This window comes from Erpetoichthys calabaricus, chromosome 15 (genome assembly GCF_900747795.2).
Source record: "Erpetoichthys calabaricus chromosome 15, fErpCal1.3, whole genome shotgun sequence".
Classification (NCBI taxonomy): Eukaryota; Metazoa; Chordata; class Cladistia; order Polypteriformes; family Polypteridae; genus Erpetoichthys; species Erpetoichthys calabaricus.
Window position 1 is genome coordinate 57,927,857 of NC_041408.2, and position 26,891 is coordinate 57,954,747.

General features: G+C 40.4%; 1 protein-coding gene across 1 annotated transcript in view; it reads left to right on the forward strand.

Moving 5' to 3' along the window:
• msh2 (mutS homolog 2 (E. coli)) overlaps positions 1–6,971 on the forward strand; it is an 86,774-nt gene extending 79,803 nt beyond the window's left edge. Inside the window, exons 12-16 of the mRNA XM_028820936.2 lie at positions 1,028–1,273; positions 1,671–1,875; positions 3,346–3,593; positions 4,994–5,166; positions 6,565–6,971. Of these exons, the coding sequence (XP_028676769.1) occupies positions 1,028–1,273; positions 1,671–1,875; positions 3,346–3,593; positions 4,994–5,166; positions 6,565–6,735 (1,043 nt within the window). The 3' untranslated portion in view covers positions 6,736–6,971. The remainder of the gene's footprint in view (positions 1–1,027; positions 1,274–1,670; positions 1,876–3,345; positions 3,594–4,993; positions 5,167–6,564) is intronic.
• Positions 6,972–26,891: the final 19,920 nt, after the last annotated feature.

The window sequence follows — 26,891 nt, forward strand, 5'->3', positions numbered from 1 at the left end:
CAGCTGCTTCCTGAAGGACATGCTGCACAGTGCTTCGCATACTTAAAAGCTCAAAGGGCACGTATTGATTTTTGACTTTGTTTTTCTGTGGCTCTCTCTCTCTATCTCTCTCTCTCTCTCTGCTCCTGACGGAGGGGGTGTGAGCTGCCGCCTTCAACAGCTTTGTGCCGCAGTGCTTCGCATACTTAAAAGCAAACAGCCCTATTGAATTGTTTGCTCCTTTTGAAGAGGAAGATATGTTTGCATTCTTTTAATTATGAGACTGAACTGTCATCTCTGTCTTGTCATGGAGCACAGTTTAAACTTTTGAAAAAGAGACAAATGTTTGTTTGCAGTGTTTGAATAACGTTCCTGTCTCTCTACAACCTCCTGTGTTTCTGCGCAAATCTGTGACCCAAGCATGACAATATAAAAATAACCATATAAACATATGGTTTCTACTTCGCGGATTTTCTTATTTCGCGGGTGGCTCTGGAACGCAACCCCCGCGATGGAGGAGGGATTACTGTATATAAAAAATTTTTTAAAAAAGTGTGGAAGCATTTTGAACGTCCCTCGTAAATTCACTTGCAGAATAATTGAATGTAAATGATGATACATGCTCATTACTGACTGAGCCATACTCTTGTTTATACAAGACATTATGACAAGTGATGCCTGAAGAAAACACTTTCCATTGTCTTGGACTCCACATACACCAGCAACAGACTCTTTCCCAAAGCTATGCAAGTGATAATTCGATGCCATACCACAAAGACTCTCAAAGGATTTTGTAATCCCTTGGAAATCAGACTGCATTGTCACATATAGCCATCTACTTGTAAGCACCAGTACTACCATTCTGTTAGCACTGCTAATTTATTGTCATTGATCATTTTGTAGCTTAAGAATTTGTATTATGTGGTTGTTACAATATGTATGAAATCAAATAATATTTCATTTTTTGTCTTCTGATGTTAAGTATTGATTTATTTATTATATCTTTTTGTTTATGACCATTGTTTGTTTTCTTAATTTATAACTGCAGGCTATGTGGATCCAATCCAGACTCTTAATGATGTGATTGCTCAACTTGACGCAGTGGTCAGTTTTGCTCATGTGTCAAATGGAGCCCCAATGCCTTATGTACGACCAATCATTTCAAGAAAAGGTCAAGGCCGTCTTGTCTTGAAAGCTGCACGACACCCATGTATCGAAGTGCAAGATGATGTGGCTTTTATCCCCAATGATGTGACATTTGAGAAAGGAAAGCAAACATTTCATATAATAACAGGTGAGGAGTTCGTAATGATCTGCTGGAATTCATCAGGCTTCAAAGACTGCAGTGTAGATGGGCTGCATTCATATTATCAGAATTGGTTTAAAAGCCTCTTGTGCTGAATCATCAGTGGTAATAAGATCTACTATAACAGTATGGAAAATAGCTGAAGCATATGAAGGGATAACATTTAGTTCAATTAAACTTTACATAACTTAACCTTTGTTAGAATGCCACATTTGGCATACTTCATCTTCAATACTGTGAAGAAATTATCATTAGAATGAAGTAGTGATTTAAGTGTAATTCTCAGAAGTGTAAAATAAAATACCGTAGAAGAAGACAGTTATTTGTCAACCACCAGGAACTGAATTGTATCAGACCTTTTATTTTGTGTTTTGTGCTTTTTCAGGCCCAAACATGGGAGGTAAATCTACCTATATTCGGCAGGCAGGAGTCATTGTTCTCATGGCTCAGATTGGATGTTTTGTACCATGTGATGCTGCAGAGATTAGTATTGTTGATTGCATCTTGGCTCGTGTTGGGGCTGGAGACAGTCAGTTGAAGGGTGTCTCTACATTTATGGCTGAAATGCTGGAGACAGCGGCTATTCTTCGGTGAGTATAACCATTCCAAGAGTAGCACAGGCTGTTTTCATGAAGAAACTACAGAAAAGAACATAATACTTTTTTTCTTTCAGTGTTCTCATATTCATTAGCTATGTTATTCTGATTACAGTTAAAGTATCCCTTTAAAGTATGTTTTGTCTAATTTCCTGTTTTTAACCCTAGTAGAAACTTTATATGCTTGAAACGCGCTATTTAATGGTGTGTCATATTCCAAAGTGAGCTGTATGTGCAACTTTTATTTTCCTACAAATATGTTTTCATCTTCAAATCAATTTGATAGACCTTTTTTTAATTAAAGAGTCAAGAGGAACCAGAAGCAGGATGATGGTGAAAACGAACCCTTATCAGGGTGCCAGTTAGTCACAAAGTGTTGTCTACCACCTACCTGCCCTCTTTGATACCATGCCAATATAGAGGCATTTGTTAGCTTATCAGCATATCTTTGCACTATTGGATGAAAATGGTGTCGCAACAGGAACCGACAGTTGGCAACCAAGTTGAATGTATGTGTTATGTAATAGTTTGCTATCTGCTGTACCATTGTGCTGCCCACGATTATTCACAAATAAACAAAGTTTACAGGTTTGTGATACAAGAAATGAAATCTTCCTAAAAATATAAAATTATTAAGTTGCAAACATTTATTTATTGATGCTGTGTGTGCTTATTCACAATGTAAAAAAGCATTGACATGACTTGTTAGGGATATCCTGGGGTAACTGATTTGACTGAAAATCTTGCAGTACAGCTGTTTTTTTCCTCCATTATATTCCAGCCAGGATAAAGTTAGTACACTGTGAACCGACTGTTTAACACCACCTTTTTAAATCTGTAATCTTATTCAGTTGATGTCTGCAACATGGTATATGTGTTTTACATGAATTTTATAAATGTATTTGTTACTTGATAAGTTTGAAAATATAAGCTATATCTGAAAAGTATTTTTTCTTGAATTTCCCTCAGGGTCAATAAAGTGTCTGTCTGTCTTTTTATGGTTTGAGTATCGCTATAAATTAGCATCTGCCTGGATAGACTCTTAGTCTCCGTAATCGAAAATTTAGATTAGGTGACTATGCAAAATGGATGATTTTTTTTTTTTTTTTAATTTCCTTTGACAGTTTAATATTTGTGTGCAGTAAAGAAGGAGATGGTGTGGTCACATCTGAAAAGGAACATGTTTAATGAAAATTAGTAATTATGCACTAAAATAAAAGGATTGAAAATTATTTTTAACCTTTCCCTGTATGTTTTAATGGGGTAGTGTATTTTCCTAAAGGTGTTCAGTTGTGGAAGGTATGAAGACCAATGAAATATTTAGAAGTCTTTCAACAGAAATAAAAGCATGTCTGCGGGTTTGTTGTGCAGTGGTGTTAATGGTTGATTACCAAACATGAACTACGTAAAGCCCATGCTTTGTTTTGAACAGACTAAGCAGTTCTTTGTCCCTTTTGTTTGTAGGTCAGCAACAGAAGATTCTCTAATTATAATTGATGAACTTGGAAGAGGGACATCAACATATGATGGCTTTGGGCTGGCCTGGGCAATCTCTGAGTACATTGCTACAAAGATTCGATCTTTTTGTCTTTTTGCCACTCATTTCCATGAGCTAACAGCCCTTGCTGACCAGGTGCCCACTGTGAACAATCTACACGTCACTGCTCTGACAACGGATGAAACTCTCACCATGCTGTACCGAGTTAAAAAAGGTAGGAATTCCTGTTAACATGCTAATCATCAACCACCATCTGTTGCATTGATCATTAGAAGTATTTAACCTCACTTTTGAATTTTTTACATTTAATTTTGTTACATTAACATTCTATCAAAAAACGTCTGTTACAATGGAACACTGAATCTTTCTACATTAATATCATTTTTGTGATGTTTCATACAAGATTAATGTTTTACATGCCAAAAAATCTTTAAAAGTGTAAACATATTTATAACGTCTAGATATAAACACAATTATTTTTGTGATGTGCCAGTGTAGTAACTAAAACACTTTCTGCAGTGTATCGCATTGGAGAGGTAGTTTACATATCAGTCAAAAAGAGAAGTGGGACTAATCGTCAGAGATTTTTCCATCTTGTAAGTTTTCTTTTAGTTACAGTCTGAACAACCAATGAATATGGTTAAATAGATTAGACTGATAAATAGATTAAGCTGGTAACCAGTTTGAATATAAAATTTAAAAAGTAAAATTAAACTAAATAAAATGGAATTATAATAACAATCAAAACTCACTAGGTAGTTTTGCTGGCATTCTGTTTGTGGATTTTAGTTCAGCATTTAACAGAGTCATAACAGAGCTTTTCCTTAGCCAGGTCCTCAGAAGGAATTTGAACTATGCCACTTGTCTAGATCTCTGACTTTCAGAGAAACAGATACCAGGCAAGTTGCTACATGGCCATCAGAGGTGTGTTCCACCTCATGTGTGTTCTCCCTGTATGTCAGCAATTTACATTTCCAGTGATAATGTGTAAAAACTATTGACATTTTACAGTTAAATTACCTCAACCACCCTGATCACATACAGTATGAGGTTAAGATGGATTGACTGACCAGTTTCTGTGCCATCAAAAATCTTAACCTGAAAAAATTAAAAACAATGAAAATGGTCTTGGATTATAGGAGATGTAACCCAAACTCACCACAGTCCTAAAACTTAGTATAAATATTTACTGTGAAAAGGATGGAGTTAATCAAAATTTTGGCACTGCTATTACTCAAACTCTGAGCTGGGATGAAAACATAACTTCTCTTATTAAAGTTTGTGGTTGATTTCTATTCAGATTAAGGTTCATTATATTTAGTTTAGTTTGCTATTTTCATTCTAGAATCCCTGTGATGGTTAAAGTATATTTCATTTAAAGGAACAAGTAGTGTTGTGCCCATAGAACATCCTTTCCATACACAAAGTCTGCCCTGCAGTCAAATGTGAAATGAACATTAACTTGTATATAAAAGTGTTTTGATATGGTTTTTATCAAAATATGTCACTTCCATTCAATATATGTTCAAAGCAAAGGTTTTTTTTTTGGCAAAGCTTATAATATCCAAATTACATTTTTATATGACATTCATGTGCATCTTGTAATTTTCTCAGGTGTCTGTGATCAGAGTTTTGGAATCCATGTGGCTGAGCTGGCCAGCTTTCCAAAGCATGTAATTGAGAATGCAAAGCTGAAGGCTCTTGAACTTGAAGAGTTTCAGTATATTCAGAAATCTGAACAGTCAGAGAGTGCGCCAATTGTTAAGAAGCGCTATATGGAACGGGAGGTTAGTACTATACTATCTGTATTTACACAGTTTTAAAAGCACATCTATTCCAGTACATTTTAATAATAATATTTTCCTACATGACAAATTTACCAATAAAACCTCTGCTATTTACCTAGGATCACAAGCAAAACATTTATTTTATACAAAGGTAGACTTGACAGAGAGTAGTTAAACAATATTGTAAAAACCTATGTGCCCTCTGTCAGCCGAGAGAACTGACCTTAATTCCCATACCCACAGAATCTCACTGTCGTCTTCTGACTGTCTCGGGCACATCTGAGTCGAGTTCCTTTATTATTTGAGTAGCTGTTGATTCTGCCTCCTGCTTTCTGCTTATTTGACTTTAGTGGAGACAGGCCATTCACTCTCACATTTCTTGGATCACGCTTCAATTCCTGGATTGCTGCCCTTATTCATTTCAGGTGCATATAATAGAACCATTGTCTCATTGTGCTACTTTTCTCCAACCAGCTACCAAATAATAGTCTGTACTAATTTCAGACATACAAACAAATTGGTGTGCACCCCGCAGAAGCAACACTTGGCTTGGGTTAATTATATGGGATTCATCTTAATTTTACATGCCCCACGTTTAACCCTTTCCAGTGTGCCATCTAGCACATTACGTGTTGGCTTTAGTTACTCCTCCTTGTCATTCTTCTAATGGCAAAACTCCTGAATGTGTGTACTGTGTGGATTTGGAAAAAAAAATGAATATAGTTGAAGAAGCAGAATGTGGACAAGGGCATAGGAGAACAATTTTAAATTTCACTTTAAAACCACAATGTAAAATTTTTTAAAAATACATAGAGAGAAAAATGGTTACCCCTTTCCATTTTTGTGTTCAAGCAGCAGCAGGTGGCCTGTAGTATCGGTCGTTATGGCCTGTAAGACCTGCCTGTTCTTTTGGAAAAATTGGGCTATTGTTAGAAATAGGTGTCTCAAAATGCAGTGCCAGTATTAGTAATGGCAGCTGCAAAACATAACTGGGGTAAAAGCATGCAGCATAGCTGGTCTGTTGACCGTAGTAATAGCATGCCTCGTCTGTTCTAGTCACACTTTTTTGCCACATTGTGTGTGAAAAGTACACAATGCTAATATGATGGGCTGAGTGAAAATATGCCTATTTCCTTTTTGGGAAAAAAAGCAATTGTAATGTGTATATATACAATAAAATGCAAGTAATAGACTGGAGCTCTGCAAGGGTGACACATTCGTGTCCAGCTAATACTTTTGTTCTTACATAAGTAACAAAGAATCAAAAAATGTTGCTCTTTAGCTGGGAGAGTGACTGACTATATTCTTTAAAAAAAAAAAAAAAAAATGGTGAAACATGAGTCAAGAATTCCTAAGAGTTGACGTATTTATTCCCATTATTTGTATCAATTTACTCAGGAAGGGGAGAAGATAATTGAGGATTTCTTGTCTAAAGTGAAGGCTCTGCCCATATCTGAGATGTCTGAAGAAGCTGTCAAGAAAGAACTGAAGAAAATTAAAGCAGGTGTTCTGGCGAAAAATAACAATTTTGTGAATGAAGTGTTGTCCCGATCTAAAGTTGTGGCTTAAAAAGGAAAGCAAGTTGGATTTAGAAGATGTTGGTCTATATCATCATACTCCGCTTCATACAAAGAAGTTCTTATTTTAGAACGGTGTAGGATCTTCTTTAATGTTCATTTTATGAGCAGCCTGCTGCATCTTCATGCTGAATATTTTATACTTTCAGCCACAGTTAGACTTTTTCTGAGTGCTCTGATTAAAATGTACATACTTTTTGTAAGTTCAATAAAAAAAAACTCCATTTAGTTTTTTTGGATTTGTCTAGTTATTAGATCTGCATTTTTTAATGTGTTATGAGTTTATGTTCAGAAAAAGTGGACACCGCACCCACAAAAAGTATCAACCACAGGTCATGAATCTTGAGAAAACATTGTTTTTTCATGCGAGTATAGCATATATTTGTTTATTGCTTTATGACTAGTTTAAATATAACGCATTTTTTGTGCCTTAATTCCAAAGCTTTTATGCAGAATATTTTGGATGACCTTTTTAGACATTAGTAAGTGTAGGATAAGGACAGGTGTCCTGGCCAGGAAGGAACAGTGTTTTTTCCCTTGATGGGAAGCCGGACCAGAAAGGCTGATGGATTGGCTGGTGGGGAGAGAAAATAACTGTGCCTGGCTGTTATAAAATAATGGAGGTTACCAGCAGAAACCAGGAGTTGTATGGGGGATTGAACTGCTGCCGTCCTCGCATGGGAACCCAGTTGGGACACCTGCAGGGGGGGTGCATGGGATATGGAGTCTGGAAGCTCAGCCCTGTCAAGGTCCCTACATTCCAATAGAGGGTGATGTTAGGGGAGGACCTCCCTACTTTCATTCCGACCCAGAAGTGCTTACCAGAAGACATGGGGTGGCCCTGGAAGCATATCCGGATCTGGCATAAAAGGAAGCCTGCTGCCACACATGGATGGGTCAGAGCGGAAGTTGGCAGGCAACACTCAACTGAAGGAGAGGAGGAGGAAGAATTGTATTTTATTATTCATTTATTGTATTGTTGTTGCTGATTACTGGAGAAAGGGATTGGGAAGAAGTGCCTGTAGAGAATAAAGTCTTTATTTGGTCCAAATAATGTGTGGTGCTTTACTGTGTCTGTGGTTTGGTGCTTCAAGATGGTTACATACGATATTATTGTGTGTACAATACTGTTAGAAAATATTGAAAACTTTAGTGTCAATTCAGTGTAAAGTGTGTGAACAACAGCTGATGTTCTCAGTGTTAATACATGAACAAAAGGATCTATGCAATGTAAAATGCACTTCAAAATGTGACATATGAACTTAACAAAATTATTTTCTCTGGCATTATATAAGGCACCACAGCAGCACACTAGGACCCTGGATTCAACACTGTTGAACACTGATTCAGCCATGTTCTCATCAGTATCCCATTGTTGGGCTTCATGCTCTAATAGCTTAACCATAACACATTTGCAGTCTTCTGAAAATTTTAAAAAGTACTTGCATAAGTGCAAGTCCTAGACCCATACACACAATATAATAATAATGGAATCCTGGTCCTACACCCTTGTGTCTGTTTTAACTGGCTAGAAGGAGAACATGATGGGAGGAGGAATTATATTTTCATCCTCCGTAAGACCTCCTAGCACAGCATGGTGGAATGAACCAATGACTATAGGTGTTCATGAAGAAGATTGGCAGCATTAGCCACAATTACCTCAAATTTTGCTATAATCTTGTTTTCTGCCAGTCTTTAGTGAGCCCAAGATCAGTCCCATGATACAACTGGCCTTGCTGATCAGTATTTTTCAGGCATTTGGTATCCCCTGAGTCGTATTCGCCTCCCAGCAAACCACAATGTAGAGCAAAAGATTAGCCATGATGGACTGGTGGAACATCCCTAGCTGCTTATTAAAAGACCTGATCCTGCTCTGGATTCCTTTTACATGGCTTATGAAGGTTATCCACCCAATCCAGTCTACATTTCAAGTGGACCCCCAGGTATTTTATACGTTTGCACCACCTCCTGCCTCATCATGGTGATTGATATCAAAAGTTTCTTGGTGTACTATGTACCCACCATTAACTCTTTTGACTTTGTTTTATTCGACCCTGTATGGTTCTCCCTGTTCTGCTTGATAAAATCTTGCACTTCCAGACTTTTCATCAAGTTTAATTCTTGTTTGTTTTCTAAGGTACTTCCTTAAAACATAATGTGCTAGTGTGTAACAGTGGCTAGTAAATGAACATCATCACTTAGCTATGCACAGAGATAAGCGTTGCAGCTATATTTCTCAACCAAGTTCTTGCCTGGCATAACCATGTTACACAACAGAAGTAGTGCAGAATGTTTTTTGTATCAAGCAGAGTGTCATGGTTTGCATTATAAAGCCAACTGTCTATTTCCAGCACTAACTCTTTTTGTACCTTAAAGGGCAGAGGATCCCAGGCATTTTCAAGTTGCACAGTATGCTGAACAAAATTGGTCTCTTTTCCCCAAAACAGTTTATTGACTGCGAAGGTCATCTATCCTTGTAAAAGCTTAAATGAAAGAGAAAATTCATTAGATGTATTATAATTGAAACAAAAGTGCTAAAGCAGATGGCAGAGAACTGCCTCAGGACCTTAAATCAGCAGGGCACCTGTTTAAGCTCAAGTTGCTTACTGGCATGCTGCTCATCCTTTGTGCACCCTTACTCTGGCAACTGATGCTACTACCATAGAGTGTTGCTCAGATCCAAATGTGCTTCTTCTGCAGGTTTGCTGTCCTCTGGGACAGGATGTTTGGGTCACGGTGTATTTTAGGACTTGAAAAATGGGTTTGACTAATTTACAACTCAGTGTCCAGTGTGGTTCCCAAAGTGACAGGCATGCTTCTTTTGTGACTCTGGAAAGCCAAAGCAGGAATCATCTCAAAATGGGACTAAAGTAAATTACAAGTCAGCAACTAAGAGCACTGTCACATTATGTGACTTAAAATTGGAGAGCATGACTGCGTTTGCTGGATTTCATTGCCTTGATTATGTGACTCCGTCACGACTTCTTGGAAGAGTTTCATTAGAACACTCTAGACGAGAACAGGCCATTCAGCCCAACAAAGCTCGCCAAATTACATTACATTCAAATTACATTTGTGCTTGTTTTTCTACTCTGTTGTGGTATGACAAGATGAGGCCATTAATAGTCAGCTGTGATGGAAATTACTGAAAATACATTAGTCCAGGATAGTTTCCTAAAAGAAGGGTGTGGTTTTGTCTGACCAGCTCAACATGGGGGGCAGCAAGGTTTTCATCTGTCCATACATCATTTTAATATGATAACAGAATTATTCATAATACGAAACAACTGTAGGTAGTGGAGGATAACTGAGAACATTAAATGTTGAAAGAAAGAAGTAAAAGGATGACTGTAAGCATGAACTCAAAGGGAGAAGCAAGAATGTCATTCCAGAACATGTATTGTGTGATCGTAGGCACTTTTTAAAAGATTAGAAGACAATGGGGATTTAAGAAGAAATTAATCCTATGAAACTTGTGAGGACCCCTAAACAGTCAGGCTTAATGCTGCATTCTTCATATTGCAAAGCTGGGAAGTCACAATTGCATCATTTGCAACCTCCGAGCGTTTGCACTATGAGCCCAAGTGGGAGAGTTAACATGGATACCCACATGACAGCTGGTGTTTTTGAAACAAACGGTACCTAATAGTTCCATAATCCTGATCAAAGAAAAAAAAAACAATGAGCAAGAAAGGTGCATAGAGTCATGTCTGAAAATGATTATTATGCTCATGGGAATAATAAATAGTGTTATTTCTGCTTGTAAGCTGAGGTTAATAAATTGCACAAAGCAACCATTGAGTGCAGTATACGAACAATAGCACGTTTCAAGCTAATATCAGTTAATACGTTAAATTTTTGTCTTGTAATGTTAACGTTTGCAATTTCAATATTCAGTATTATGGATTCAGGTGATTCATTTGAAGTATTTTTTTTTCTAATAAACCTATAAAGTGTTTCTGTACTTCCTGTTTGCTAGGTTCAGTATGTCACCATTTCGAATTGACGTCATAATCTGAAGCCGAACAAACTAAGACTTGAGAGACCAGGCCAAAATTTGTTAGTAGAAATTCTGAGTTTGGGGAGTGTTTTCTTTCCATTGTCTGAGTAAGAGGTCGGAGATTAAGAATTCGGAGTTTTAGATGAATGCAGAGGATATGGAAAAAAATGACCTGCTGTGGCAACCCCTAATGGGAGCAACCGGAAGAAGTAGAAGAAAAAAAAAAAAAGAAGATTTAGTTGAATGCAGAATAACTAGCAAAAGAAGGAGATCTCACTTAGAGGCTTACAAAGTTTCTGGTTACAGCTCTGTCCCAAACAGTAAACCATAATTCCAACTGGTATTGTGACTCTGATGAGGTCCACTTTGGTGAAGAGGGCCCTGCTCATTTTATTATCCTTGCAGGTTATTATATGATGGACTCTTTCAGGATGGGGTAGAGGGCAGTAATCAGCTGTAAACAGTAACAGAACTCGGTGTTATGTTTTAGTTCGACTCTCTTTGCTAGAAGGACAGTTAAGCTTCTTTAATTTGACCTCAATTCCCTGTGCATCCATGAGTAGCGAAGAACAAACAACCTCTACAATGCCATGAACATCTGGTGAGAGATTGAAGCGAATGCGCAAAGCAAAGTGCTCCATGGATGACTTTTTGTGTATTATTGCTGAATCAGACTGTGACTTGTTGGACTCTCATTTTCGATATCCATCTCCAGATCACTCGCATCAAAAATCAAAGTGAAGTACCAGCATCAGTGTCAGCATCATGTTCATGTAGTTGTTGCGCTTACGGCAGCGTTCGCTTGGGAGGACCACCACTTACAATGACGAGAGGTACAAACCAGATTGCTTCGCACTGCAACTGCCACTGCTACATGAAAACAGCCAGGCAGCCAGCCCGCCGTGCATTCCTGCTGGCCATCAAGCTGCCTCCGTACAACAACTGCTGCCAGATATGGTGAACGGGTGCTGACAGCAGTCAGCATGCAGCAGCAGACATTTTATGTTGATTTATTTGTGAAACCATTGCTTTGTGTGTTTTTCAAATATATTCAGCCTTTAAAGTGTTAATCATCCATCCATACATTATCCTAACTACAGGGTCACGGGAGTCTGCTGGAGCCAATCCCAGCCAGCACAGGGCGCGAGGCAGGAAACAAACCCCAGGCAGGGCGCCAACCCACCACAAGTGTTAATCATTTGACCCATATCTATACTGGTGTATTCCAGTTGTTGCTTTGCTATTGGTCAGCACTGTGGTGCACTGAGTAATGTTGCTGCCTTTATGACCAAGTGTCCTGGGTTCAAATTCTGCAACCATTTGTTGTCTGTGTAGGTTCTCCTCCTTCATCCTTGATGATGTGCATGTCAGATTATTGGCTCAATGTGTAAGTGTGTAAGTGGGCTCTATGATGGACTGACTGCCTGGCCAGGACTGTCTACTGGCTTGCGCCCATTGCTGCTGGGATAGGCTCTGTCCCTTTGTGGCCCTAAATTGGATCAAGTGGGTTTGAGAATGTTAGGCTACAGTTATCTCCTTAGTAGTCCCGGTGGTTTCCATACTTGTTTTTATTCCACACACAGCACTCCCATCATGTCTTTGAGGAGCGCACCAGATTATGTTCCATATTCCAGGGCCCAGGGACTAAACTGCCTGTCTTGGAGAGACTGAATCATCATTGCTCTCGCCATTACATTTCGTTACATTTTTGTGTGACTTGTAGCAAAGGCTAGAATTTATTGTCTGTCCCCTTGCAGTGAAAATTCTGGGGTGGGTAGCAGGATTGGCACTCTAGCCACTGTAAAAAAAACCTCACACTGTGCCATTCGCACTAGTGTGGTGCTGAGGTGTCACCGGTCCTAATTTGGGATCCTGAGGTGGTTCATCTTGTGTTGGGTCCAGCAATGCGCTGTATCAGTGCATACTCCTAACCTCTCTGTCTCTCTCCCTGTTTATATTTAATAGCAGCACTGTGATACCATTTCCAATCAGCGCCACTTACTCATCTCATTTGCTTTTGCTAGGTGTTTGAAGAAGTAATCAGTCCATTTAAAAATAGCTTGATTTTAGCTGAAACCATCTCCATAGCTACAACAGAAATGAAGGGAAAAGGCTAAGTTTCTGTTACTTGGATGTAACACTTAGAATTGAGAAAGAAAAGTGTAGTTGAGTGCCAGCAGAATCAGAATCCAGTTTTCCCTTCCAGAAAGTTACACTTCACTAGGGCTGTGTGTGGAGGACTGTGTGGGCCAGCGAGGCTGAGAGTACCTGCAACAGAGTTGCAGAGAAGTCAGTGACTCGGTTACTCACTTGGGCGGAAGGAGTTCTCCTTTATCACAGCTGGGTAGGCTCCATCTTACTGACTCCGAGTTCTCTGGGTTTGTGACCAGCCCCGCCGGGTGAGGATCCTGAGTGATTTCTCCGCCAGTGACAGGCTGATTCTTGAAGTGTACCTCTCGGCTCAAGAATTTTCAGTGTTTTTTTTTTCCTTACTGTATGCTTTGTAAAGTGTGAGAAAGTTAAGGAATGGGAAAGAAACAGTCATTCATAAGATTTTCATTTTGCTCACCTCTTCTTCTGCTTCTTGTGGTCACACCAGCTTTAAGCAATATGTATGTTGGCAGTGCCTCACATATCCAACCTCCTGGATTGGTCTGCCACTCCTGTTTGTAAAAATGTATTTAAATCTGCTGCCAATTGGTTTTGGTTTTTTAAATGGTGTGAGGGGTAAAGATGTACCTTTTTGGATCATTTGTTAAAGTGGCATATGAATTTGAATAACAACCAATCGCAACTCTTTATGACATCAGAACACAACAGTACAGTTAAGCCATACTGGGCCTGCAAAAACCTGACTACTGGCCAGAAACAAATATGTATGTGCAGTATGTAGTGTATACACCGTAAAGTGTAGTATTGATTTAAAGAGTTCACTGTGGTCGAGGTGAGGTACGACACGAGATCCAAAATAAGTATTAGGGTGCCAACTGGATCACCCCATTTAATAATGGTGCCAGTTGAAACATAAATAGTGCTGATGGCGCAAAAACGAACAAAAGCACAAGGCTTCAATGCCACTGCTAACTGGTCAGGTCTGGGGTAGAACTCCATCGACGTCCAAATAAGCCGCCAACTTCCAGGAGCACCTCGGATGTATTATATTTATTTACTACAGAGGAATATTAATCATTGATTGTGTATTAGTTACAGCTGAATTATTTGTGGTACTCATGTATACACTGTAGGTTTACTTGGCTGAGTAAAGTGAAAGTTGGTATTCGCGACTAATGGTTTCTGCCAGTTAAATAACTTAAGTTAATCAGTGAATGACAAGTGAGGTTGTGTACTTAAAAATATTTGTAGCAAAAAATGATTTTATTTTAGTAGAGAAAAGCAATATTCTTCTAAAAATGATTTAGGTACATGCATTTTTTAAACTTTCAGGACAGACAGATGAAGTTCCATATTCAGGGTCCCATGAGGTGAAGACTGAACCTGAATGCTTGTGATACACAACATAGCTATGCAATTAGTCCTCTAATTAAGAGAGTAGCTCTAATAAAAACCCGCACCACACAATGACTGAATGGATCAATTCAGTCAGTTAGAAATTCATTTTGCCTGGGGAGACAACCTGTGCTTCAAAGAAGCACGACAGCTGAACACACTTATCAGGAGAGCCTGCTCCATCACAGGGCGAACCCTGGACTCACTGGGAGCTGTTGTGGAAAAGAGAATAGTGGCAAAATTGGATGCCATCATGAAAAATCCCCTCTAGGGGGTGCTCTCCTGGAGCACTTTTAGTCATGGGCTCTTTCCATCATGATGTGCTAAGAAGCGCCTCTGGGGGTCTTTCTAGCCCACTGCTATCAGGCAATTCAGTGCTTCCACTGGATGTACTCTAAGTTTTTTATTTATTTATTATCGATTGATTAGCTGTATTACCAGGGGGGTATTTTTCGTACGTGGATTAGTCGTTTAGCCGGATGTAATTGTTGACGATTTGGCCTGATCCTGGATCTGTCGTTTTTTCGAAACTCTTGCTGGAAGTGTTTTCATAGCAACACATCCTAATCCGCAAACCTGCTTGGAGCAGGTTTGTTCTACGTAAACAAGGATTAGTTTACACACGTGATCAGTGACGGTGCGTGGAAGTCATCCAGTCATGGCTTTGCCGTTCATGAATGAGCAACCAATTGATACTGGTGCGCAAATTATAAGAAGAGAATTTCATACAGAGAGGGGTTTGCGCAATCGGCAAGATCCTTTATTGCTCCCGGAGGAAATTCTATACGAAAGATACCGCTTTAGCCGAGGGGGAATATTGTACCTCAAAGATTTATTAGCTCCGTATATTCGAAGTCAAACTCGGCGAAGTCGGGCTCTCACAACCATACAGACAGTATGCATTGCTTTGAGGTTTCTTTGCAAGCGGCATTTTTTTATATACTGTAGGCGATGCAGAACATCCATCGAAAAGTGCAGTTTGCCAGGCAATTCGTGAAGTCTGTTTGGCTCTGAAACATTTCCTTTGGGTTTTCATTGTGTTTCCTGGACACCTGCGTGTGCAGACAATAAAAGAGGCGTTTCATGCCATTGCATGTAGGTAATACACAGGCTAAAACACCCACAGTTCCATGAAGAATCTCACAATCGGCCTAACATTCTCATTACTAGGATTTCTAAATGTGATTGGGGCACATAGGACTGATCAGAGTGGAGTTTGATCAAACATTATTTGGAAAATGTACCTCTCCTCCTGATGAATAATCAGACACAGTGTCTTCATGAAATATTTGACCTTCGTTAATATCTCGTTGGTCAGACACAGGTTCAAGGGATATGATATTCCCTGCAACTGACCCAACAAAAAAGAGGGCTATATGGAACATACCTATGGCACACATGGAGGACAAATATATGCAATGACCATCCTTTACCTGAAATGAAGTGACCACTGCATTCTGCCACTGGTTCTGAGGAGGAGCTTCCCCCTGGAATGCCCTCAGAAACAGGGCGATGGGCATTTTGCTGGAGAGCCAACTCTTCTGCAGGGGTTAGGTCTGGACTGCGTGGACCTCCACCTGTTTTTTGCTTGTCTGCCTTCTTATTAGCTTTAAAATTAATGTTTTTTATATTATATATGATTATTTATGTCAACAATTCTTTAAATAGTACTTACCAATATTTACCAGTTTGAAGTATATTCTTGCACATAGGAAACGAAACGCTGCATTCAGTAAGTACAATGCACACTACTTAGCGTTTAATTTGTTGGCCACTTTTTGCCAGCCGTCTTTTCTGGTCTGAGCTGCATTTGCAGTGTTACCCCTTGTGCATATGAAATCTTGAAATTCTTCATGTCCTTTGAATAAAAGGTTTTGGGCCGCGTTTGTGAAAAAAAAAATGCGCCTGTTCTTTCATCATTTTGTTACAGCCTATCAAAGACTTGCTGATCATGTTTTCTAGACTCAATATATATGGGCTTTTCACTCCGCGCGGGCGCGCGCACGCGCACATTCATCTCGTATGATTAGATCCAGCTCGACTAATCTAATACACGGCTGCGTTTGAAAAACCGACTTATCCCGGATGAGTGTCACCGGCATTAACTTATCCAAGATGAGGCACCTGATCTCGGATGATTTAAGCGATGTACGGAAAATACCCCCCTGTTCTGTAAGTCTGTATCCTTGTTTATTATGATTCTGCCGCTGTATTCATTGGGATTTTTCCCATGGGATTAATCAAGTTTATCGAGTCGAACCTAATTAATGACAGTTGCAGCCAGTAAGCACTGGTAACCCGTTATGATCTTAGCTGATCTCAGGCTCAGGATTTGATTTGCTTCTAGTCTGACAACAGCTTAGGTTAGGCTATAAAGGCCGACCCACTCGTCCGAAAAGGCAAGTACACCACCAAGACCCGTGGCCTGGCAACCCGAGGGACCATTAGACCAGACAAGCCGTACTTCTTCCAAATCACTTCCCCAATCAGCGATTAAAATAGGCAAAAATGCAAACAGTATGTAAAATGATAAGGTGAATATATCTCTTATTTATAAAAAAAAAATCTTGCGACGAGACATGATCTTTGGAAGAGAGACAGAGACACTTTCACGTCCCGCAAGATGGACAAGTCACGTCATACTTACAACCTTGGAAGCAACTCCCGTGATACACATGCAGCGCAGGTTACAGATAATGGAAGTAGGAAAAATCGAAAGTCTCAAAAAAAATGAGAGTAAAGATTGCATTAGCGCAAACAAAAGGGAAATATTACTCGGTGAAAAAATGGAATGTTATTTAAACGTTTGAAGCGCCGCACATAATGACGATCACGCGGCACGGAAGCAGTAGCAAGCCAGCGGCTGCTAAAAAGATTAAACTGAAGATGACTAGTGAGAGTGAACCTTGTCCGGCTGGAAAGTGTTCTACGGTAATTATCACACGGATGTAATGGTTGTTTGCTCCCTCCCCAAACGACAAAAAACAGTCTCACTGTGTTCTCCGCGGTGTATTGGAATGATCCAGAAACCCAGGGTTTGTGTAGTGATGATGATGTAGTTGAATGTCTGACGTCGACAAGCAGCAAGCGAGAAAACTGCGCAAATTCCATATTGGCATTCATTCTTTGGGGTTTGATGACGTGCCCGGGTTCTCTTGTTTTCTTTCGTCCTCTTGTTTACATAGAAATGACCCGGATGAAATCGATGTGAGGACAGGGAAAATCGCCTCCTGGTCACAGTTCCACAGGGCTCTCCTTCCCCCTTTGTTCCAAGGGGGGAAAGATTTAAACAGACACAACAGACTATTTAAACTGGACAACACTATAAAAGACTTGACTCCGCACAAAACACCCTTAAGACACCCCTATTCATGTAGCACTGCTACAAGGCGACTATAAAATGAGAAATTCTGTTTGCCAAAGCACTCTGTTTACAGGACTGATGAGAATCTGTTAACCTTGTTGAGTGTACTCTTTGGTTGGTGCCTTTAATGTACAGTTATTTCTATTAATTATTTACAGTTGGATCAAAATGGGCTAAGAGGCTCCTTCAGGGTCACACAGTGAGTAGAATCTAAGAGCTGATCAGACAGCCTTAACATTTGAAAGTCCGGTTCTCTGGCTACTATGACACACTGCCTTAAATTAACTTTGTAACAAAGATGGTCCTCAGCCGGAAAAGGGTGGAGTGCCCTCTCAGGGTTGGTAGCGAGATCCTGCCCCAAGTGGAGGAGTTCAAGTATCTTGGGGTCTTGTTCACGAGTGAGGGAAGAATGGAGCGTGAGATCGACAGGCGGATTGGTGCGGCATCCGCAGTAATGCGGGCGTTGCATCAGTCTGTCGTGGTGAAAAAGGAGCTGAGCCGCAAGGCGAAGCTCTCAATTTACCAGTCGATCTATGTTCCTACTCTCACCTATGGTCATGAGCTATGGGTAGTGACCGAAAGAACGAGATCGCGAATACAAGCGGCTGAAATGAGTTTCCTCCGCAGGGTGTCTGGGCTTTCCCTTAAAGATAGGGTGAGAAGCTCAGTCATCCGGGAGGGGCTCAGAGTAGAGCCGCTGCTCCTCCGCATCGAGAGGAGTCAGATGAGGTGGCTCGGGCATCTGATCAGGATGCCTCCTGGATGCCTCCCTGGTGAGGTGTTCCGGGCACGTCTAACCGGGAGGAGGCCCCGGGGAAGACCCAGGACACGTTGGAGGGACTATGTCTCTCGACTGGCCTGGGAACACCTTGGGATTCTCCCGGAAGAGCTAGAAGAAGTGGCCGGGGAAAGGGAAGTCTGGGCATCTCTGCTCAAGCTTCTGCCCCCGCGACCCGACCTCGGATAAGCGGGAGACAATGGATGGATGACAAAGATGGTCTGGATATTCGTCTTGAAAGTAGCAACATTCTGCTGTGCACAGTGTTATAGTAATGTCAACACTTCTGTGCATGTACTTCAATATACGAGTCATTTTAAGGATTGATCACCATGTTGTGTTCAGAGTGTAGCCTTTGGGATGTGCGATTGGCATGGGAAGAGACACCAGTGCTGACCTCTGGGTCAGATATGATTGATCACTCGACAAGTGTGGTACAATGTGCTGTGTTGTAATGATAATCCATCTTGGAGGTGAGTGGAATGATTTGATAAGCTACTCTTTGTGATTCATCTGCTTGGAAGAATCTAATGTTTTCTACCCACAGACAGAGGACATTATTGTAATGAACGGGCTCTGCAGGAGGCCTTCTCATATATTTGAATGAAATGGAAAAAAGGCAAGTTTAGGAAATGAATAAACGAATAGTTGGATAGATGAATGGATTTGTAAGAGGCTGAATAGATGGACGAACGATCAGATGAGTGTATATACTAGATCGGTTCATAGGGTCAATATTGTCACACGTACTGTACAATGAAACTGAAATGATTACTTGCATGTGCTAATCAACATGCAACATGTAGTCACTCTGCCGCCGTGATTAGTGAGTAGAACTACCCATTAAAGTAAAATTGGGTGGAAAACTGGATGAATGGGGGATTGGTTAACATAACAGATGGATAATTATATAGATTTAAATATATGCAAGGCAAGAGCGACTTATTGTCATCAAGTTTTTTTTTTCACCCGGAGCTTTGTTTTCCAGTTTTGACCCCTCTCAGTCATGTCTTTCTATAAGTTGATAGTTTTTGGGGTTTTTTTTCCCTTATGCTGGTGCCTGTCAATTTGTGTTGATCCTTATGGAGCCAGTGATGTGACAGACAGCCGAGGTGCAAATGAATTGGCTGGGTGGATGGTTGTGGAAGTTGAATTTTAACCCTGGATCGATGTGCACCTAATCATGTGATGCAGATGCACTGTTAAAATGAACCCAGCTTTATTATCTGCTGGCTTTGGGCTTGAATCTCATATTCTTCTTCTGAGCTTATGCTTAAAGACTAAAGGTGTTGTTTTAATATGATAAAAAAGGAAAACCTTTGTTATGCAAAGGTTTGAGAACAGAACGAACGTGCAAATCTCATGCACATAGCACATTGAAAAGTCACATACTTCACAGCCTAGTGGACCGGGTTATTTAAGGTATGAATGTTTTGTCATGTCCTGTTAGCAACTGGATATAAACAATCATTTTAAAGATTTTCTGATTATGTAATGAATTCCTTGTAATGCTAACTAATAAGGTGCTTGTGCTCCTGTAATGGCTACCTCTTGCAAGACTTAGATAATAAAGACGAATGATTGACGCTTATCGCCTGTAAGAGGCACCCAGTGTGGGGTGTCAGTAAATTTCTTCCACAAAGATTACTTAAGAAAGCTTGGCGTAGAGCTCTCCAATAAGGCAAATGAGGTGGTACAGGTGCGTGACACCAATACAATACAGAATAAGGGGAACCTAAGCGAATGGGCTCAGGTTGGCTTATCGGAAAGATGCTGAGTTCCGACAGTCGATGTAGAAGTAATGACCGGTTGGACAAGACAGAGAAGCTTACTGATGCTGGAAGTGGAGGCCGAAGGCAAGGCAAAAGGGGTGCTGGTGTCGCGGGGTCCCACTTTATGTCATAGAGAGACCCAGAATGTCACTCCACCTCAGAGAGCAAAGGCACAAGTCCAGCTTGGCTTCTTTTTGTGTCGGGTTTGGGTGGCCAGTGCACCCCCTGCTGGCCACAATATATATTTAGAGAAAGTGCAAAAAAAATAAAAAACAAATCTCAATGAAAGGGCTTCACTCCTAAGGGTAATAATATGCTGTCTCATTTATTTTGCTAATTGCCATAATCACTGGAATATTGTCCAAGTAGTACTGCGGAGGGTGTAGTGGCACAGTGTGCTCCAACTCCGCTTTAAGACCGACATAGGGTTTTGAAGTAATCAACAGACGTTGGGACACTCGTGTAAATTGTTTGTTTCATCTTGCATAGCTTCATTTTCTTTCATTGCTGCAAAACATTTGTAGGTTGTAACCTGTTAGTTGTTCCCTGAAGAAAGAAGGTCCATTTGTAATATTCTGAAATTTCCTTTTTTTTAATGTTTGCTAAACTAAATTTTAAATTTAAAGCACCGATAGTGTACTGCTTACCTTTTTACCATTTTAGGTCATTCATTGCATTTCAATGTATTCTAAAACTGTTGACTGATTGCGTGTGTGAGTGTATATTGTATGTATATGTATGAATGTATGTATGTACAGTGGTGTGAAAAACTATTTGCCCCCTTCCTGATTTCTTATTCTTTTGCATGTTTGTCACACAAAATGTTTCTGATCATCAAACACATTTAACCATTAGTCAAATATAACACAAGTAAACACAAAATGCAGTTTGTAAATGGTGGTTTTTATTATTTAGGGAGAAAAAAAAATCCAAACCTACATGGCCCTGTGTGAAAAAGTAATTGCCCCCTGAACCTAATAACTGGTTGGGCCACCCTTAGCAGCAATAACTGCAATCAAGCGTTTGCGATAACTTGCAATGAGTCTTTTACAGCGCTCTGGAGGAATTTTGGCCCACTCATCTTTGCAAAATTGTTGTAATTCAGCTTTATTTGAGGGTTTTCTAGCATGAACCGCCTTTTTAAGGTCATGCCATAGCATCTCAATTGGATTCAGGTCAGGACTTTGACTAGGCCACTCCAAAGTCTTCATTTTGTTTTTCTTCAGCCATTCAGAGGTGGATTTGCTGGTGTGTTTTGGGTCATTGTCCTGTTGCAGCACTCAAGATCGCTTCAGCTTGAGTTGACGAACAGATGGCCGGACATTCTCCTTCAGGATTTTTTGGTAGACAGTAGAATTCATGGTTCCATCTATCACAGCAAGCCTTCCAGGTCCTGAAGCAGCAAAACAACCCCAGACCATCACACTACCACCACCATATTTTACTGTTGGTATGATGTTCTTTTTCTGAAATGCTGTGTTCCTTTTACGCCAGATGTAACGGGACATTTGCCTGCCAAAAAGTTCAACTTTTGACTCATCAGTCCACAAGGTATTTTCCCAAAAGTCTTGGCAATCATTGAGATGTTTCTTAGCAAAATTGAGACGAGCCCTAATGTTCTTTTTGCTTAACAGTGGTTTGCGTCTTGGACATCTGCCATGCAGGCCGTTTTTGCCCAGTCTCTTTCTTATGGTGGAGTCGTGAACACTGACCTTAATTGAGGCAAGTGAGGCCTGCAGTTCTTTAGACGTTGTCCTGGGGTCTTTTGTGACCTCTCGGATGAGTCGTCTCTGCGCTCTTGGGGTAATTTTGGTCGGCCGGCCACTCCTGGGAAGGTTCACCACTGTTCCATGTTTTTGCCATTTGTGGATAATGGCTCTCACTGTGGTTCGCTGGAGTCCCAAAGCTTTAGAAATGGCTTTATAACCTTTACCAGACTGATAGATCTCAATTACTTCTGTTCTCATTTGTTCCTGAATTTCTTTGGATCTTGGCATGATGTCTAGCTTTTGAGGTGCTTTTGGTCTACTTCTCTGTGTCAGGCAGCTCCTATTTAAGTGATTTCTTGATTGAAACAGGTGTGGCAGTAATCAGGCCTGGGGGTGGCTACGGAAATTGAACTCAGGTGTGATACACCACAGTTAGGTTATTTTTTAACAAGGGGGCAATTACTTTTTCACACAGGGCCATGTAGGTTTGGATTTTTTTTCTCCCTAAATAATAAAAACCATCATTTAAAAACTGCATTTTGTGTTTACTTGTGTTATATTTGACTAATGGTTAAATGTGTTTGATGATCAGAAACATTTTGTGTGACAAACATGCAAAAGAATAAGAAATCAGGAAGGGGGCAAATAGTTTTTCACACCACTGTATGTATGTATATATATATATAATATATATACATACATACACACACAGTAGATCCCCCGCAAAGTTGCAGTTCAGAGTTTGCGGCCTCAGTCATTTGCTGATTTTTCCTTAGAACCTAACTAATAATTGTTAGCTGAAGCCGCAAATATCCTCTGCAATTTTTATGCCTTTTTTCGTGGCAATATTGTGCTGTAGAGAGAACCACGGCTTGGGATGGTGAAAGTAGCCAATAGCATTTTAAACTGCAACTCCCTGCAGTGGATCTGATTGGTCTTCTGCTGGGGGTTTTGAGGTCAAAAGGTGTCAGCACTGCTTTTAAAAAGGGGGCCGGTGACCAAAAGCAAAAAAAAAAGTTTTTGTAAATTGTGTTTCAAGTTCCTGTCTGCCTGCCTTCTGTTGGGTTACCTGTACTTATTCATTTTGTCCTGGATCGTTTCGTGCATCTGGATTGTCTGCGGTCTGCCTGTGTACATTAGGACTGTAAGTGGATTAATGGCCATCCTGCAAAGAAAGGAGCACTCCTGAACCTGTCCACCCGTCTTCACCATTTCAGGAACTACCGGTAGAACTATCTTTGCATTCCCATTCAATGTGCGGATCTCTGGACTATCTATTTTCATCATTACATTTCATCCGTTGCCGTTTTTTCATGAACTTTTTCATGATTTACTGTGTTTTGTTTGTGCTTTGTTGTATTTATTGTGTAATCACCGTAAGGGGAACAGGAGTGGTATTGTTGTTTTCATTACATTCTTTATTTTCTGTTTGATTACTGGTTTGCTTTGTTTTTGTCTCTGTTTGTGAGTGCGCGCTGGTCAGGTCAAGGCTGGTTGCGTCCCAGGAATCTCCACCATAAAAATAAATAAATCACCGTCGACAGTGTGAATCTTAGTGGCACCAGACCACTACAGCGTTATTCATTCCTCCTTGCTGCTGTTTGACTGTGATACATCTCCAGCTGAGTGTTCTTGTGTTTTCCGTTTACTTAAAAGCCTGAACAGTACCTGTCCTTTTTGGCTGATTGCTTTGTTTCCCTTTCCTCCCCCAGACATTCTCTGCTCCTGTTAGGGGTTGTGCTCCCCTATGATGTTTGTCTATTGTTTAATTGATAACTAACTGCATACTGAGCTCGTTTCCCTTCTGAAAGAGACATGTTTGTTTGAAGTGTTTAAATAAAGTTCCTGTCTCTACAATCTCCTGTGTTTCTGTGACCCAAGCGTGAGCCGCACTAAGACTAGCCTGCCAGTGTCAGTGCTTACCTCTGTGTGCTTGCGTGCAGCCAGTTCAAGCGCAGTTGGCTCAGTGATTTACATCCATGGCATCATTTGCACTTTGTACATATTGTTCCAGTAGTTTTTTAAATAGTTTTTACAGTTCATTAGCAGTGTGTAAAATGATCAGTGTTGCAGTAATTGTGATGCTCTTTGCATGAAAAAAAGTGTTCCATTAAAATTTCACTTTTTCTTTGTTATTTGTGACGTTTACTTAAAGTGCAGCAAAAAAGTATTTGGCGTCCAGGGATGCATTAACCCCCAAGTATGTGGCAGTTTAAGGCTTAAAGCCCCAAGATGCCGCTGAAACGCCCTGCACCGTCTAAGGCTTTTGGCAATGAAAACACACTTGCATGAATTGCAGTACATATAGCGGTAACATCTGTATTTTACATTCTAGCACTGTGGGAGACATAGCAGTACAGTATACAGGTTTACCTTTGCATTCTTTATTTTTAGGTAATGTATTAAGCTGAGTTTGAAATTAAAGTGTTTTGGGGGCATATTTAGGGTATAACTATAAAAATAGGCATTTTTTAAACTACATCCAAAATTTGTGGTTTTTCACAATTTGCGGGTGCTCTAGGAACGTAACCCCCGCGAATTTTGGGGGTGTACTATATATTGTCATGGATGACCAGGACCCTTGCCTGGCTGGGATACCTCTGCCTTGGTAGGGCCAGGGGAACGAGTGTGGACAGAGTATCACTCAGAATGCTAGATGGCAGTCCCCCTGGGTGGCAGCAGTACCTCGGATTCCCGCACGACTTCATGGGGGAGTTATCTACAGCCATTTTGGGATCTGGGGGCACCGCCAGTGTGCGCTGCAGCTGTTCCTGAGCCTGTGTGGGTGGTTCTTCCACCACAACTGGAAGTGCCGCCGGAAGTGGAGCAACAAGCACCTGAAGCACTTCCAGGTGCCTTATTTAAGGGGTCAGCAGACAGTACTTGGGGAGCCAGAGTCGGGAGGAGGGGGACAAAGCTTGCTGTGAGGAGTGGAAGAGAAAAGAGAAGGAGAAGAAGAAAGTATTGTGTATTGTGTTGTTGTGCTTAGTGCCTGTGGGGAATGGGGAAGGTGTTACCCACAGGTGAAGAAAGAAAATGAAAACATTTGTGTTTTTATCAGTGTGACTCCTGCGTCTGTCGAGTGTCAGGTTGAGTGGCTGCTACGCCCTCTACATTTGTCGCAATATATAAAATATATAATAATAATAATAAATACATAACATCACCAACTACATGGTTTGGCTGACATCCCGGATGGGATCGGTGGTTCCTTACCAAGTCGGAATGCCTTTATAATGGATGCACATGGACCCTGGTTAGTTTGGTTGCTGGTGCCTTTCCCATCCAGGCAGCCATAATATTAGAAAGACGGAGGAGACTGCCTCTTTAGACCATGAATTCCTCCATACTCTGGGGGCAGCATTCCCCTGGTGGAGTTCCCATTTGTACACTTGAATTACCACCTGAAAGAGCAGTAGTCTTTTTCTACAAGGCTGAACTTGAGTGATGTATGTATACACATAAGCTGAAAGAGTTTGTGTTGTTTGATTTGGTTTGCTTTGAATGTCCAGAAGTTTAGTCAGTCTGTCACTACTTTCCCTATCAAAACAGCAAATCATTAGATGAAACATCTTCTCTGCAAGAAGATTACATGCATCAGTAGCCAAACCACAAAAAGGAATGCCTGCCATTCTGTCTATCACAGTTTTAACTGCATGAGGAGAACTCGCCGACTTCACTTTTGCTTCTGTTTTTCTGTGTGCTCTTGAAATGTTCTTCATTAGAGGACTTGTACAGTCTGTTGATTTATAGCTGCTTTGATGCTTTACACAATTAAATGCTAAAGACCTTCAGCTACACGAATGATCTCCTCACTGGATCCAGAATTCACGATGAAGTTTGTGATCGTTGACATTTCAATTTATTTCAATTAAGCCATAGCTAACCCTCAGGCCTGTAGAAACATGAACAATCATGATAATAAGCAAGAGGCTGTGCAGGCTGTGGGTTCAGGACTCCCTCATCCATGGCCTTTCTGTATTTAGCTGTTTCCACGTGTGCTTCATTATCAAGAGTGCCTCTGTCTGCAAATGAAACAAACGTGCCTGCACTACAAGCGGTACATTCCGTCTCGAATTTGTTGATTTTAAGTTTGCCCATAAATTTACATTCATTTGTTGTTTTTTCTACAAAAACCAGTCTCGCTAGCACTCGAACTCCAAAAGAAGCTTACAGTACCTAAAGGAGGCTCAGATCTGCAGATCACGCCATGCTACCTCTGACTGCTGTTTAGTTTACATATGCTCTGTGTAGATTGCACACCTACAGGGATGCCGTGCAGCTGGCACGACCTCTTCAAACCTTGAGCGTCCATGTTTTGTTATTCCCCGGAATTTCATAATTTTTCAGTGAAAATTTTATTGTTTATGAAAATCCACCCAAATGCTTATTTTACTAAGCAACAAAGAAGACCTTACGGGGTAAAAGATGACGTACAGGAGATTTTCTGTTCAGACTTGAGCTTTTTCCCCTTGTCTTTCCTCCTTGTCTTAACGTTTGGGTTGTGTTGATGGGTTCTTCTTTTTTCCTCTTCTCCCCTAAAACCTATTCATCTCTCTGCACATCTTTTCTCTTTCCCTGCCGCCTGGAATCTGGGGGCTTTGGTTCAAAGCATTACACGTAGCCATCTTGTGCTGGTGCCTCTGGTAAAGTTTTGATATCATTCCTGGGAGAGACAGACTATACGTTAGCCATAGCAAAACCACAGTTGTTATAAAGAGGGACGCACAAGCAGCTGTAAAATGAGTTATTTATATTTATTAGAGCTTTACATTTTTACATAAATATAAAATTACAATCATTGATAAAAATGTGCAACTTGCAAACCGAAAAATTTGCATACATGAAATCAAAGGTGTGCAACAAGATGCAGGAAAAAAAAAAAAACTTAGATACACAAAAAAATGAGGACCTCTAAAGCTGCTGAAAGGTGATTTTTGAATTTTCTGTTACAAAACCCATTTCAGCAAGAAAGGCAGGCATCCTTGCTATGTACAAATTTCTTTTACCCATTTAGA